This window comes from Sus scrofa, chromosome 14, assembly GCF_000003025.6.
Source record: "Sus scrofa isolate TJ Tabasco breed Duroc chromosome 14, Sscrofa11.1, whole genome shotgun sequence".
Classification (NCBI taxonomy): domain Eukaryota; kingdom Metazoa; phylum Chordata; class Mammalia; order Artiodactyla; family Suidae; genus Sus; species Sus scrofa.
The window spans coordinates 141,233,854-141,249,451 of NC_010456.5; the positions used below are offsets into that span (position 1 = coordinate 141,233,854).

The 15,598-nt window shown below is 63.2% G+C and overlaps 1 protein-coding gene across 5 annotated transcripts in view; it reads right to left on the reverse strand.

Annotated features, from left to right (window-relative positions):
- Positions 1–15,598, reverse strand: part of TUBGCP2 (tubulin gamma complex associated protein 2) — a 19,524-nt gene continuing 3,926 nt past the window's right edge. For 4 of the 5 annotated variants that reach the window (XM_021073927.1, XM_021073929.1, XM_021073930.1 and 1 more), the window contains 16 exons: positions 14,331–14,459; positions 13,626–13,802; positions 12,764–12,923; positions 9,049–9,256; positions 8,689–8,888; positions 8,147–8,336; positions 7,517–7,662; positions 6,239–6,419; positions 5,651–5,831; positions 3,458–3,630; positions 3,183–3,311; positions 2,861–2,981; positions 2,326–2,469; positions 2,048–2,176; positions 1,264–1,427; positions 1–233 (listed from right to left, as the gene is read on the reverse strand). In XM_021073927.1, coding sequence (XP_020929586.1) covers positions 98–233; positions 1,264–1,427; positions 2,048–2,176; positions 2,326–2,469; positions 2,861–2,981; positions 3,183–3,311; positions 3,458–3,630; positions 5,651–5,831; positions 6,239–6,419; positions 7,517–7,662; positions 8,147–8,336; positions 8,689–8,888; positions 9,049–9,256; positions 12,764–12,923; positions 13,626–13,802; positions 14,331–14,459 — 2,568 coding nt within the window. In that variant the 3' untranslated portion in view covers positions 1–97. Of the gene's footprint in view, positions 234–1,263; positions 1,465–2,047; positions 2,177–2,325; positions 2,470–2,860; positions 2,982–3,182; positions 3,312–3,457; positions 3,631–5,650; positions 5,832–6,238; positions 6,420–7,516; positions 7,663–8,146; positions 8,337–8,688; positions 8,889–9,048; positions 9,257–12,763; positions 12,924–13,625; positions 13,803–14,330; positions 14,460–15,598 lie in introns of all 5 variants that reach the window. The other variant, XR_002338877.1, reaches the window with a different exon arrangement.

Genomic DNA, 15,598 nt, shown 5'->3' on the forward strand with positions numbered 1-15,598 from the left:
TGCAGATGCTTCTAGACTTTATGCTTAAACAAGAACACACGCACACGAGTTCCAGGAACTCCTGATGAAAGACCTCTGAACTCATCCACCTGCAGCTTCACTGTGCGGTGACGGCGACCCTGGGCACTAGAGCTGGGGGCCCCCGAGGCCCGGGCACTGGGGGGGCTGCCTTCTGGCTCCTCTCTGCGGACAAGCGCTCTAGCCGCTCGGTGTAGAAGCCGTTAAAGTCAAGCCTGTGGGGAAGCAAGTGGGGTCCTTGCAGATATGGGGGCGGGGGCTCCCCTGGGGGCTGTGCTGGCAACCCCCTTTCCGGCCCACAGCGAAGGGCCGGCTCTGCCCCAGGCGCCGGGGTGCTCAGGTGGCCAGCACCCGTGGGCCCTGGGTTCCGCCTGCCCCAGCGTTGCTGGCATGGGAGCTGGGCCACAGGAGGACGCTAAGCTGAGACGGACGCCTCCAGGCCGGATGGCGGGGCTCTGCAACCCTGGCCCAGGACCCAGAGACGCCTGTGGGCAACACAGAGTGGTCCCGAGGCTTGGCTAAGTCTCAGGCGGCCCACCAGGCTGCCCCTCCCCACCAGGCGCCCCCCTCAAGTGAGAAGACCACCACGACCCCCTGAGGGGCAGGGACCCACAAACCCTGCTGGCCAGTCTGTAGCCACCACACCCCCGTCCTCTCCACACAGACCCTACGGACTCCTGCTCGCATCAGACCTGTATGCTGGCCGTTCCCAGGGTTGCTGAAGTGCACCCCAGACAGTCACGGCAGCTCGAGGTGCTGGTCTGAGGCACAGCCAGCCCCATGCACCCAGCAAGGCAGACCGGATGAGCTGACCGGACCCCCCCCCAACTGCTCCCAGCGACTTCCTGTCCCCCCGCTCCCCCCAGGACAGCACCTCATTGCTCACCTGCAAACAGGGCCAAAGGGCCCTTCTAGTGCCCTGGGTCCTGGCTCAGGCGCACAGCGCTGAGTGCAGTTGACCAGGGCCCTGGGGGCACTGACAAACTGGGGGACTGATGGGGCAACCCGGTGCCCACTGGTGAACACACACACGTGTGTGAGCACACCCATCTGGGAATGCACACACGTGAACACACACACGTGTACACGTGCTGTCCCCCCAGCAAGTGACCAGCAGTGGTGGCAGCAGAGGAAGGAGGCCAAGGACAGCGGCCTCAGCCGAGCCGATGTGGCCCCAGTCACACCTGCCCTGGGTGACGGAGGGTGCATGGCGAGCGGCGTGGACGCGAGGGCCGTGGCGCCCACCTGGAGATGACGCTGGCCATGCCGTGCTCGCAGTCGCTGGTGCTGTAGATGCTCAGCCGGGCCAGGAGGTCGAGCAGGTGCGCTGAGAAGTTCTTATCGAACTTGGTGATGGTGGCCTCAAAGCTGGAGGCCAGCTGCGGAGCGTCCACGTGCTCGGCCAGGCACTGCAAGACACGCCACCTCCGGCGGCTCAGCCTTTCTCTTTTTTTTAATAGAAGAAAGTGTCTTGGGAAGTTTTCAGTGATAAGAGGTAAAAAGACAGGCCAGTGTGAAAATTCCTGAGACGCAGGACATGCTGCGGTAGCTGGCCTGCCTCCCCTGCCACTGGGCGCCCGGAAGAAGCGGGCCCCGGATCGTGCAGCCCAGGGATTGAAGCTGACCCTGTTTTCTCTGGGTGGGGGCGCACCCTGGGCTGTCCGCCCGCCCCCCGGGATGCAGCTGCTGAGCCGCCTGCCCCTTCCGGTTCAAGACAGACCTCTGCCACAGCCACTGCGGGACCCACAGCCCCAGCCTCTGCGGTGCGCCCTCAGCCCAGCCCCACCACCTCACCCCGACACCCCTGGGGAAGTGGCCTCGCCCGGAGCGCGGCAGGCTGGGCTCTGCACCGTGGAAAGCGAGGCGCTCTGTGCCTGCGTCGGGCACGCCACCTACGACGGCCTTTTCTCTCATCGGGGGAAGAGGAGTGGGAGGGTGGCGGCGGGGCGGCAGCGAGGTTGCAGTCCTTACGCCGCGTCAAACCCGAGTGGGAGGAAGGAGGTCCCTGGGACCCCGCCGGGCCACCCACCTTCCGGGCGAGCTCCTTCCGGGCCCGCTCCTCAGCCCGCTCGGCCTCCGTGGGCGGCCCCAGCATCGCGCCAGGCTCCAGAGCCGGGTGGCCCAGCTCGCTGTCCAGCTTCATGCTCTGCGTGAATCTCTGGGGTCAGGGGGACACACGCGTCAGCCAGGCTGACCTGCTCCGCGTGTCCCGGGGCCGGGCGGCAGTCGGGGCACGGGTCCCCTGAGGCCGGGGCTGGGGCCAGGCGGCGGTCGGGGCACATGTCCCCGGGGCTGGGGCCGGCGCACCTGCAGGCAGTTGGTGAACATGACGCACACGGACATGAGCTTGGAGAAGACGCGCAGCAGCTCGGGGTTGGTGAGCATGCAGTCCTTGAGGCAGTTGTCCAGGAAGCTCGCGTGGTGCCCCAGCACGTCGTCGATGTTGGAGGCCTGGCGGGAGGAAGCGACGCGTGGCTGACGCTCAGGGCGCTCGGCTCTGCTTCCTTCTTTAAGGGGGCCCGTGTTCTTTTGAGGGGCGACTTCCAATACCCCTGAGAGGACGCAGCAAATGTGCCTCCCAAGTCCAAGGCTTGGGGGTGCAGACAGGGAACACGGGGAGACCCAGCTCTGGCACCTTCTGCTCCTGGATCTGGGGCCCGGGAAGGGCTGGACAGGGCACCAGCCTGGGGCCGAGGCTCCGAGGGAACCGCTCGCTCTCCCAGTGGCCTGACCCGGGCGGCTGCCCCCAGCCCCCCCCACCGGTCCTGCGCGCTGCCCTCTTCTCCTACCGCGGCCCCCTGCGGACCCCGCCAGGTGTTGTAACGCGCTGGCCCACACTCACGGATCTCAGGTTCTGCTCCAGGACGTGCCAGGTCGGCTCCATCACTTCGAACATCATGTAGGACTGGATGTTCTGGACGAAGTTGAGCATGCGCTGCCGCAAGGTGAAGGCACCAGCGAACCTGCGCGGGCGGCGGCCTCAGACGCGCACAGCCGCGGACCCTGCCCGAGGGCCCCCGGTCCCCGTGGCGCTGCTCCTGCTGGTCCCCCCGCCGGCCACCCCGCAGCCCGGGCAGCACGAAGCTCACGGGGTCGAGCGGCGAACGAAATCGGGGTGTGAGAGGGACGCCCTGCTCTGCAGGAGGGAGCGCAGGGGAACGCACCACTTGGCCGAGTGCAGGGAGAACCGCTTGGCGGCCTTGTTGCTGATCCAGACGCTGCAGAGCTGCCGCTCCACGTGCTTGCAGTAGAACATGTGTCTGAAGAGCATCTGGTAGCGGGTCAGGGCTTTCCTGGCAGAAGGAACAGGCGGCAGGTTTCCACCGAGGCCCAGGGGTTGCTGCCGCCACCAGATGCTGCAGGGGGGGCTCAGGGGACAGAGCGCCGCAGGGCGGCCAGCAACCCCAGGGGTGTGATGGGGTGAGCGCAGGACGGTCACCTGTTAATGATCAGAGACAGGGGCCACGTGACCACGTAGTCGAAGGAGAAGGCCTCCAGGCCGCTGAGCGTGAGCTCGGTGGGGTCAGCATGCACCATGGCCTTCTCTTGCTGGGTCTCGATGGCCAGGACCCGCAGAAGCTGGGTGATGAGGTCATGGGGCATCAAGTCGATCTGGGGCAAGAGAAATGAAAGCGCATCAGGGCAGCCCCCACGCTGTGACTGGAAGAGCGACTCCAGGAACTCCGCGAGGAAGTTCCTCCGGGTCCCGATTCCAGACCACGGAGGCGGGCTCCAAAAGGCAGATACCCCCAGATAAATGCCGGTGTACAAACTAAACCGCCTCCCTTTTGCACAGCAAAGGAAACGACATTAAAAAAAAATGGGAGAAAAGAGTTTCAAACAATGAGACTGACAAGGGCTTAATCTCCAAAACATACAAACTTATACAGCTCAACAGCAAAAAACCCAACCACCCAATTGAAAAAAATGGGCAAAAGACCTGAATAGACACTTCTCCAAAAAAGATTCAGAGATGGCCAACAGGCACATGAAAAATGCTCAACACCCCTGACTAGCAGAGAAATGCAAATCAAAACTACTGTGAGGGACCAGCTCACCCCAGTCAGAATGGCCATCATTAATAAATCCACAAATGACAAGTGCTGCAGGGGCTGTGGAGAAAAGGGACCCCTCCTGCACTGCTGGTGGGAATGTAGCTGGTACAACCACTATGGAGAGCAGCATGGAGGTTCCTCAGAAAACTATACACAGAACTGCCTTCTGACCCAGCAACCCCACTCCCGGGCATATATCCAGACAAAGCTTTCCCTGAAAAAGACACACGCACCTATGTTCATAGCAGCTCTATTCACAATGGCCAAGACGTGGAAACAACCATGTGTCCGCTGACAGATGAGTGGATTAAGGAGGTGCGGTACATAGACCCAACGGAACACTACTCAGCCAAAAAGCGAGCAAATCAACGCCATGTGCAGCAACGTGGACGGAGCTAGAGGCTCTCATGCTAAGTGAGGTAAGTCAGACAGAGAAAGAGGAACACCACGTGATATCACTTGTATCTGGACTCTAATGTACGGCGCCAAGGAACCTTTCTACAGAAGAGAAACAAACTCATGGACACGGAGGAAGGAGTATAGCCAACACTGACAGGATTTAGTAGAAGCAGAACTCAGAAGGAAATTCACAGCAGCAAACACCTATGTTAAAAGAGAATGAGCTCAGGTTAATCTAACTGTACAACTTCGGAATCTAGAAAAAGAGCAAACTAAACTCAAAGTTAGCAGAAAGGGAAATAATAAAAATTGGAGCAGAAATAAACAGAGTAGAAAAACAAAGAAAACTGATGAAACCAGTTTCTGCTCTGACGTTTAGCTACACTTGACCTAAAAAAGAGAGACCGCTTGGAGTTCCCACTGTGGCTCAGCAGTAGTGAACCCGACTAGTATCCATGAGGACGCAGGTTCAATCCCTGGCCTTGCTCAGCGGGTTGCCGTGATCTGTGGGGTAGGCCGGCAGCTGCAGCTCCAATTAGACCCCCAGACTGGGAACCTCCATGTGCCGCACATGCGGCCCTAAAAAGCAAAAAAGAGAGAGAGAGACTGCTCAAATTACCAAAATCCGAAGGGAGAGTGGGGTCATCACTGCCACCCTGCAGGAATAAACAGGACTACGCGAACTGTCTGCCACGCAGATTTGCAGTACACGGGAATACCGAGACCGACTCCAGGAAACTCAGCACTGGCACAAACCGTAACCAGGGAGGAGTCAAGAAATACTCAGACCCTCGCAACACAGGAAGGGTCCTGGGTGAATGCTACCAAACCCTGCAGCCAGCATCCTCTCGGATCCTCCGGAAACTTCCAAACCGCTCGAGCAGAGGGGCTACGAGGCCAGAGACGCCAGAGACCAGCCCACACGCCTGCGGGACAGCCACGGCCGCAGACCGCAGCCCTGGCTGGCAAGGCTCACACACCGCGACCCGAGGGACTGAGCCCAGGATGCAGGCGCTCAGCACTGGCGGCCCTGCAGAGCCGAGGAGACCCACGCGAGCCGAGGAGACCCACGCGAGCCGAGGAGACCCACGCGAGCGTGTGAACCGAGGCAGGAAGGGCCGCCGTCGGGGGCTGCCGTCTGCAGCGCCTCCTTCCGGCGGCTCCGGCGCCCAGCCCACCTTGAGGTCATCCTTGAAGGGGTCGGTGTTGGCCGTGCTCATGCGCAGGGCCAGCTCCAGCAGCGCCTCCAGGCGGGTGGGTGTGATGTCGTCCACCGGCTTCTTCAACTCCTCCTCCGTCAGGTCCATGAAGTGCACGAAGAAGTCGCCCTGGTCCATCAGGAAGTAGCGCTTGATGGACCTGCAGGCGGGCGGGTGGGGCGGGAGGCTGCGGACCTGAGGACGGCCTGGGCGCTGGGGCCGGCGGGCCCCCCAGGCCCCGGGGGTCCACACCCACGGGGCCTCCCACTGGTGCCCACAGCAGGAGGTACGTTCACAGGGGATGCGGGGTTGGCTCAAAATGAGCGGAAACCTGCAGCAGGGACCCGGGACCACCAAGCCCAGCTGTGCAGGAGGAGATGCGGCCAGAAACGCTGTGAAGGACTTCAGAGGGGGCCCCAGGAGGGGCTGGTGGCCCAGTCAGGGAGCCCTGCCACGGCAGACAAGGGGACACGGGCAGACACCACCCTTGGCCGGCCTCTGGGGCATCAGGTGGGACCGAGTGGGGCTCCTCGGGCTGCAGAGCCCGGTGCGAGCGGGCCGGCGCACCTCAAGTGGGCCAGCAGCTCCTTCTCCCCCATCAGGAAGTCCAGCAGCACCTTGCTGGCGTAGCTGAAGGCCTTCTCGATCTGCTCCACGTAGGCCCGCTCCTTCAGTGTGTAGACGACTTCTTTGGCCACTGGGCAGGTGACATCGTGACCACATTCTCTGACCACGTTTAGATACTTCCCTGGAGAGGGACACAGGAAGGCGCATTACAATTTTTGCTGCTTACGTCATAAAATCGCAGGCCTGAACCCCAGACGCTGCAGCCCAAACACTGGCCAGGGGACGGGAAGAGCAGGGCCCAGCTAAGCGTCCTGGGAGCCCCTCGCCCAGAGCGGAGCAGCACAGCTGTCGCCCCTGAAGGGCTGCCATCTCCCGTGACCCCTCGTGTGTGCACTCTTCTCATCAGGGACACAGACTCATCTCAGCGCCTCACAGGGACCAGGTACTACATCAGCTCCCAACCCTCCCCAGCCCGGCCCTCAGAACCCACACCTGTCTCTAGTCAGGTTCCTGACCCACGTGGGGCCTGTGTCCCTGACTGACTCCTGAGCTGGCCTGAGACACTGTGACCTAAGACTCCTCGTGCAGCTGGTCTCCGTTCCCGGCCCTGAGCTCCTCAAACCCTCGGGATTTGGTTGCTCACAGGCCCCTTCCACCCCTCGGAGTCCAGGCTAATGGGGCTGCTCCTGGCCGTCCCTCCAGAGCGTCAGGACGGGGCTAGGGGCCAGAGGAAGCACCACGTGAGCAGAGAGCGGACCCTTCCGGCCCCGTTTCAGCTCACGTCCGGGGGGCTGGAGGCTGGAGGCTGAGCGAATCACCAGGCCGGGGGTCCACTGTGGCCGGACCTGCGTGAAAACCCCGCGGGAAGGGGTCTGGGAGCCTCTGAGCTGCTGGGGGCTGGGGGCGGGGGGATGGCCGGTGCACCCCAGCTCCACGGGGCCAGCCGCCCCTGTGCTCAGGACCGACCCCTCCAGACCTGCCCCGGGGACGTCGGGCTGGCCACCTGCATCCTTCGCCACGTCCTCTACAGCAGGCCAGCAACCCCGTGGGTCAAGTGTCCCCCGGGTTCCGGGAGCCGTCACAGCAACAGGAGGAGGGGCGGTGGACAGAGGTGCTGTGGCCTGAGGACCCGGCACCTGTGGCTGGCGTCTGGGGGGGGCGGTGCTCGGGGGAATGAGCCCTCACCCAGTGGGGCCTGCACCGACCCCGAGCAGCTGGTGTCCGAACTGAGGTGTCCCCAGGGGCTGAGACACGCCCACGCCTGGGCGCAGCAGTCACCTGTGCTGAGCACCTTGCCGGCCATCTTCTGCAGGAAGGACGGGATCTGCCGCTGCACCACGGTGTAGCGCTGGTCCCAGTACTTGTCGTTGTAGTCCTCCTGGATCTTCTCCTTGCGCAGCTCGTGCTCCTCCACCATGAACTCGCTGAAAGGCAGGGCGGCCGGGCTGGAGGGGCGGCCAGGGCCGCGCGAGCCGCAGCGCCCTTGGCTCTCAGCTGTGTGCGGGTGGACCCGCCGGCCTCGCCGCAGGGGCCCCAGGAGCGGACGAGAGGCTGACGCCTCTTTGCTGTCGCCCCTCCTGCTGGAACCTCGAGCTTGGGCAACAAAACGGCACTCCCATCAGGCACGTGTGCCTGTCACCAACAGAGCAGGCGCCCTCTCGTCATGGGCCAGAGGTCGCTTGCGTTCGTCGCGACCGTGGGAGGGCGTCCTCGTTAGGCCTCCACACGAGGCGCTGCTACTGGGCCGCTGACCGAGAAAACTATTTCTGGGCAGCAGATTCCTCCTTCAAGCTGACAGACACCCGTCCGAGCTGGACGCGTCGGGAGCCCCCGCCCCGCCTCCTTCTGGGCCCGCAAGGTGCCATGCTGAGAAGGGCCTGCCGCCCGCGCGGGCGCCCCGGGGCCCACCTGTACGGGTCGTCGATGATGCCCCTGTAGATCCACTTCTCCAGGATCTCGAAGTAGGGCGTGCTGGCGGCCTTGGTGAGGTGCAGACACAGCTCCTGTGCCTGGCTGTCGCCCGTGTAGCTGAAGCTGCGGTCGTGCAGGAGGCTCAGGGTCGCCCCGCCGATACACTCGCCTTTATCCACCGAGGTGGCTGCCAGGGGAGGAGGCAGGCGGGGCTCAGTGCTGAGAGGGCTCAGTGCCACGGGGTCCCCGTGCCGGGCCAGAGCCCCTTGGCGCCCCTCTCGCCTCCTCGGGGGACGGGCTTGCTTTCTCTTTCTTTTTTTTGGTCTTCAGTCAGGTTCTTAACCTGCTGGGCCACGACGGGAATGCGGGACAGGCTTTCTCTGTGGGATGGACTCAAACTCTAAGGCTGCACTTTCTGGCCACTCCCCTGACCGCTCCCTGTCTTCCGCCCACACACCAGCTAACTCCCCACGAAGCTACACAGCCTGGCTCTCGCGACCGTGAGCAGTGGAGGCTGAGCACCCCAGCCCGGGCCGCACCCAGGGAGGCCAGGATGTCCAGGGAGCGCATGGCAGGCTGGATGTAGAACCAGAGCTTCTGCAGCGACAGGAGGCCCTGCCTCTGCAGCTGCTCCAGCTGCGTGACCAGGACCAGGTACTCCTTCACCAGTGTCCTCATGGCAGCCGCCAAGGCGTGGTTCACCTGCCCGTACTCGAAGGAGGACTTCTCCTCGATGAACCTGCAGCACGAAAGGCACACAGCCCAGCCCCAGGGCACAGCCGCCTCAGGAGGCCAGGCCGCCTGCACGCAGCTCCTCCCCAGGAGACACCCCAGGCGCCCTCGTCCCTGCTCCCCGGGGCCTCTCCCCAGAGAGGGCTGAGCAGCTTTCCCGCATCTACCTGGTCACGGTGGAGTAGCTGGCGGCCACCGGCAGGATCCTGCTCACCAGCTCGCGGATGGACAGGTCCAGGTTGGGGTCCACCAGGAAGGTGCGGCCCTGCCTGCCCGTGAGGGGCTGGGCGCTGATGTACCTGCCGTCCACGCCCACCAGCACGTACAGCAGGTCCTCCACCACGGCCGCCTCCTGGGAGGCCAGGGGCAGCGAGCCTGTGGGCCGAGATGCCGGCTGGGGCCTCGCCGCCAGGCTCCCCGTGCGCTCCCCTCGCGCACCTGCCTCCGGCGCTCGTGGACGGCGGAACCACGGTGCTCATGCGGGGCCCCAATGGCTGTGCCTCCACAGCGACCACCAGGAGAGGCGCTTGGGCACCCTGGGAGTGGCCCTGCCTGGCAGAGCCTGCGCGCACCAAGCAAACGGAAGCCCACACATGCGCGCGCATGCGTGCACACACACACACACACACACACACACACACACACACACATGCGCGTGCGTTCCTGTCTAAAGGGACCAGGCTGGGAATCGGAAGCACTGTTTTTTGTGTGTGGCCGCACCCGCGGCATACGGAAGTGCCTAGGCTAGGGGTCAAATCAGAGCTGCTGATGCCGGCCTAGGCCACAGCCACGCTGGATCCTTAACCCACTGAGCGAGGGCAGGAATCGAACCCACATCATGGATACCAGTCGGGTCCTTAACCCACTGAGCCCTGGTGGGAACTCCCCAGAAGCACCTCTGATGCGCGCCGTACTTCCAAGCTGTAAGCCCGGGCCGTGTGAGGATAAGGAGGTTCTCTGTGAACGCTTCAAAGAGCCGACGGTTTCCACCCCACGCGTGACTGAGATGGTTCCCTGTGACCCCGACAGACTCAACAGTCACAGGCCACGGACCAGGGCCGCCCCCCAACTCCTCACAGCCCAGACAGTCCTGCCGCCCTCCCAGACCCCCACTGGTGGAGGCAGCACCAAGAGAAAGGCGTCCGCGACATTGCCAGAGCCCCGGCCCCGCAGGGCGGCCCCTGCCCCCCACGCCCCCAGGCCCTGTGGGGACCCAGGTCAGCAGCAGGGCACCCAAGCCGGGGCCTGGCAGCTCAGGATGGGCGGCCCAGACACCCAAGCTGACAGGGGCACTGCCGGCTGCACACATCCGTGGGCACACACCTATCTGCAGAGGTGGGACAGGTATGAGTCCAACGGCCACCTGTCCAGGCACCGGTCCCTCTGGACTCAGAGCCACTCCACGCAGACCCTCCACGGCCCTAGCGGCCTTCGGACGTGACCTTCACGACCCTGGAGGTGGGCAGGTCTGGCCGCCTGGTCTTCAAGTGCAGGGCTGCTGACCTCTGCACCATTTACTGCCAACGTCGGGGCCACCCCGGCCTGGCGGGGGGCGCAGGCCCTGGGGTGGGGACCCTGCCCGCAGCGCGGGGAGAGGAGCGTCACAAGCTGCACCGCGTGAGGCCAGCCGAGGGCGCAGGGCTGTCAGGAGGCCAGCTTGAGGCCAAGCTCTAGGGGACAGGAGATGTTCCAAGGTGAGGGGACACCGCGCAGGGACTGGACGGACCAAGCCACCAGGGTCTCCACCGCTCCATGGAGATGGCCTCAGGGGCAAAGAACAGACGCCTGAGGCCAGCTCTGAGGACAGAGATGGCCTGGGGGCAGGGCGGGCTCAGGGTCCACACCCCAACGCAGTGTCGCAGCCACCAAGGTCCCCGCCAGCTGCACCCAGTGTCCACCAGCTGTTACAGCAGACAGAACAGGAAGCTCTGTGGGAGCGTCTGAGCCCAAGTGGCTGAGGGTGGAAGCCGCCCTCAGGCTGGAGGCGTGGGGGGAGGTGGCGCTGGGACCCAGCTGGCTGTGCACGGGGTTGTGGGGCAGACTCGGGCACCACCAGTCACCACGCGGCAGTGGCGACGACACCGGGGAAGGCCGGCAGCCGTCGTGGATGCTCAGCAGATGAATGGCCACATGAGCCGGAATCGTGGAGAGCCGTGCTAGGGACCGAGCTGGGGCCACACTGGGGACATCAGATTCCTTAAAACAGGCGCGGTCTCCCGGGAAAAGGAAATGCCGATGAGCCCAGAGGCACAGCCTGAGGACCCAGGCCGAGATGGCGAGAGGGGAGACAAGCCACCCGTGTCCACTGGCCACACCCAGAGCACCTGAGCCGGAGGCTCTGGCTCCACAAAGGCCACAGCAGGCGGCGGCGGGGGGAGCTGCACACATGGCTAGAGGCAAGGAGGTCCCTGCACGTGGGGTCTCTGGGGCCAAGCGCCAGGCCAGGGCAGGGCTTTTGAGGACGGACTCGCGGCACCGTCTGAACGAGGCTGGGGCGGCCCGGGTGAGCAGACGGGGCTGCAGGCCCGTGCGCAGAAGGGCAGCCCGGCCTCGGGCAGGTGGGGGCTGCCTCCGCTCCAGGAGGTTGGGAGGCACCATGTGGCTGGCGGGGGGCAGGCTGCACGTCGCACGAGGGGGCAGGCGGTTCCCAGGTGAGACTCTGCCACAGGGAGGCCAGGGGAGGGCTGAGGACAGGCACCCTGACCACACAGGTCTGAGCGCAGACGGGACAGAGGCTCATGGGAGAAGCCGTGTCAGGGCGTGACAGAGGTGACATGGGGCCCGAAGGACGGACGCTGATCCCACCTCGCGAGCCTGTGGCTGAGGGAGGGAGGTGGCCAGGCCGCCCGCCCTACCCAAGTTCCCGGGAGCGTCGTTGTGCAAGGCGGCCGCAGAAGCTGCCCCCGGCCAGGCCCACCCTGGGTGTGCGCGGGACCCGCCCCAGTGGCAGGGCCCAGATGGGAACGCGCCACGTCTGCTGTCTGTGAGCACACCCTGCCCTGCTGAGCCAGCTCCTGGCCGCCTCCTCTGAGGCTGGGCCTCCCCGGCAGTTCCGAGTGGGCCTCACGCAGGGCCGGGAACTCAGCTCTTCTAACGACCACACACACCCGACGTCAACAGAGTCCCCTGGCAGCGCTGAGAAACTTCTCTGCTTTCTGTTGGCCACACGGGGAGCCTGTGGCACCTGCCAGCCCAGCAGGCCCCCGGATCTCCTGCCCCAGGCCTGCAGCATCAGGCCCCCTACATGCCCACGACCTCCGGTGCTACCAGGAGCCCCCCCGCCACCCTGCTTCTCGTCCTTGGACATGGTCCCAGGGACCAGGTTTTGCAACCTCTGGCCCCGTGACGACTTCCGCGGGGCAAGCTCCTCCAGCGGCCACATGGCAGGTGCTGTGCAGAGAAAGCGTGGCAGCCGAAGGGCACCGCAGCGCCTCCTCTCACGCGAGCGCTGTGAGCAAGAGGGATGACACGGCTCTTTGACCAGGGGAGGGCTTGCCAGGTGAGATGCACGCGACAGGACACATACCGCGTCCCCAAAGGCCCCATGGTCCTCTGAACGCGACACTAGAAGGCCTGTGTGGTTGGGGGCTCGACACCCGGCAGCAGCGCCTGCAGTGCCCGCAATTCTGTTGAGAAGGACGACCCCCAGGTCCGCGGGAGCCCCAGGACACACACTCTCCCGAAGCCAGCACAGAGCCGCCCGAAAGCTGCCACGTCGCCACCCACTGGTGATCAGGGATGGGACGTGGGGGACGGCGGCCCGTGGGACCCCAAGGGCAGCGGAGGCCTGTGACAGCATGAGGCCCGCCTGCCATCTCTGCGGGCGTCGCGCAGACAGACTTCTGTGAGGCTCCTGCCGGCGGAAGTCAGCGCGCCACCTACCTATGGGAACAGCTGTGTCCGCGCTCCCGCCCGTCCCGGGCAGGAAGTCCCCGAGCAGCGCGGGCCTCTCGTACACCCACGCCGGGAGGACCGGGAGACGCTGGCCCGAGTTTTTTTTGCTCTGCTTGTCTCGAAGCATCTTCCTGGTGAGCTCCAGGGACTGGGAGAGGCATTTTCAGAAACAAAGAGAAAAGACACACTTTTAGCACAAACACTTGACAGTGACACGGCTAAGGTGTGAAGAGCGGATCCCTGCACTCACGAGACCTTCAACAAACGTGTGCAAACGAAACACATGCCTCCGAGCCGTCACAACGCCAGGGGCCGGCCTGTGTGCGCCCACAGGTCAACCCAGAGCACCTCCCACAGCACAGGCCCAGCCTCGTGCGGCCTGAGCCACCTTTCCCGAGGCACGGGGTCCAAACACGACAGCCAGGTGAGGGAGAGGCCCAGCAAGAGCTGGTGGCAAAGGGGCGCCCCCACCTGAGCCCCAAGGGGCCGAGGGACAGAGGCGCTGGACACAGGGCGTGCCCAACTGCACGGGCCTGCAGCTTAGACCTCATGGGATGTGGCTCTGAGTGGCTCGAAGGCCACGGAAGAAGGACAGTAGGAAGACAGACAGACGGCAGGAGAGCAGAGCAAGCCACTGCGTTGAAAGCAGGAGGAGCTGTAAGTGAGGGAGAAAAGCATCTCGAACTAACTGCGCGGCGGCCATGCAGGGAAAAGCAGAACCGGCCTTGCCGTGGCTGAGCCACACACCAGCCTACGAGGCCGAACCGCCCGCGATGGGCCCAGGGCTCCCGCCCCCAGCCAGGTCCTGACCAGCCTGTTTCCACACCCAGATCCGGGGGCTGCGTGGTACCTGCTGCCACGTGGGGCCCGTGGCCACGCTGCCCAGTTGCTTCCTCAGCTCCTCCAGCTCCTGCATGGAGATCTTGGAGGCCGTGGCGGAGGCGCCGAAGCTGGCGGTGCTGCTGGCCGCAGCACTGGCCGCGAGCTCCGCTCTCTCCTTGGCATTCTGCTGTAAGTACTGCAGCGTCTGCAAGCACACGGTACTGGCGTCGCTCACACTGCCCACCCACGGCCACCACGAGGGGCCACGTGCCCAGATCACAAGAGGACGGGATCCCAGCCTTTGTTCCCCGTGGTGGGGCCTTTCTCTGCATGTGGCCAGTCTCCCTGGCTGCACGGGACCAGGTCCCCTTATCTGTCCCCGGAGTGATGGCCCCCCACCCGGTGCCCCAGCCCCTCAGGTTACAGACACACTTGCTCAGCATCCCAGTAACACGCCCTGAATTCAAAACAGACAAGAACGGGACGTGCACAGGCACGAAGCGCCGAGCCCCAGAGGTGGCTGTCAACGCCCCGGGTTCATCACCGTCACGAGTTACTCCCCCCCCCACCGTTAGCGCAGCACAACAGCTGCGAGGCCGGGAAGGGTGGACGGGCGCCGCTGCAGGGCGGAGGCCAGGCGGCCTCAGCAGCTGTGGCCCCGTGCGGTGTCACCGCAACTGACAAGTGTGTGGCTGAGCCCAGCCCCGACCCGCGGGCCCAGCCCAGCACTCGCCTCCCTGTCCTCCATGAGCTTCGACAGCAGGTACACCAGGGGGTCGAGGTTCCTTGTGTTCTTAGACTTCAGTTCATCGTATTTCTTCAGAAAGTCCTCAGGAGTGCGAGAAAATTCTGCTATTTTAACCTCAAAGGTAAAGACAGAGTGATTTAGTGATAAAAATCAGGAACTTTAAAAAGTGTTGCGGAAAACTACACCCAAAAAACCAGAGTGAAATTAGGTAGAGGGAATAGTTATACATCTCTGAAATAAAACTAAAAAAACTCATCACAACATTTTGCTAAACTCACCCACGCTCTGCCCTGTGGTTCTGCCCGTGTCAGGCTTCCTAAGCCTCAGGTCAGACAACTGTCACTTAGATTTTCCTAGCAGTTTATGCATTCAGTTTATACACCTAACTCCACACTCTGGAATTTACCATCACATGCAGGTTCAGGGGTTACATTTGCTCAACGATTTAAAATGCTTCCCTTGGGAGTTCCCGTTGTGGCGCAGTGGTTAACGAATCTGACTAGGAACCATGGGGTTGCGGGTTCGGTCCCTGCCCTTACTTAGTGGGTTAACGATCCGGCATTGCCATGAGCTGTGGTGTAGGTTGCAGACGTGGCTCAGATCCCGCATTGCTGTGGCTCTGGCGTAGGCCGGTGGCTACAGCTCTGATTCGACCCCTAGCCTGGGAACCTCCATATGCTGCGGGAGCGGCCCAAGAAATAGCAAAAAGACAAAAAAATAAAAAAATAAAAAAAATAAAATAAAATGCTTCCCTTATAATAAATTAAGCACAAGGAGTTCCCTGGTGGTCTAGAGGTTAGGATTCAGGGCTTCACCCCTGTGGCCTGGGTTCGAAGGTTCGAACACTGGTCTGGGAGCTGAGATCCCACACAAGCCACTACACGCCATGACCAAAACAAAACGTGTGTGTGTGTGTGTGTGTGTACACACATCATTATGATCGCGTGTTCCTAGACTTTCTTTCTTCTGCTCAGTAACGTCTCCAAGTCATCCTTGTACCACTGTTGAGCTATTTAAACGAATGAAGTCTCATAATGTGTTTCTAAAACAGACTTCGGAATTTTCTCTCGTGGAACCTACAGTTGTGCATTACATGTTGTCTGAATAAAGAAAAACCCCCCGTTACAGGGACTTCCACGTGGCCACGGCCAGGAGCTTCCGTTCTCATCCAGAGGGGGTCTGTGTCGGGACGCAAACGCCAATCGGGCACAGCTGCGCCGCCTCACCAGGCACAGGGCAGCGTGGTGGGCGAC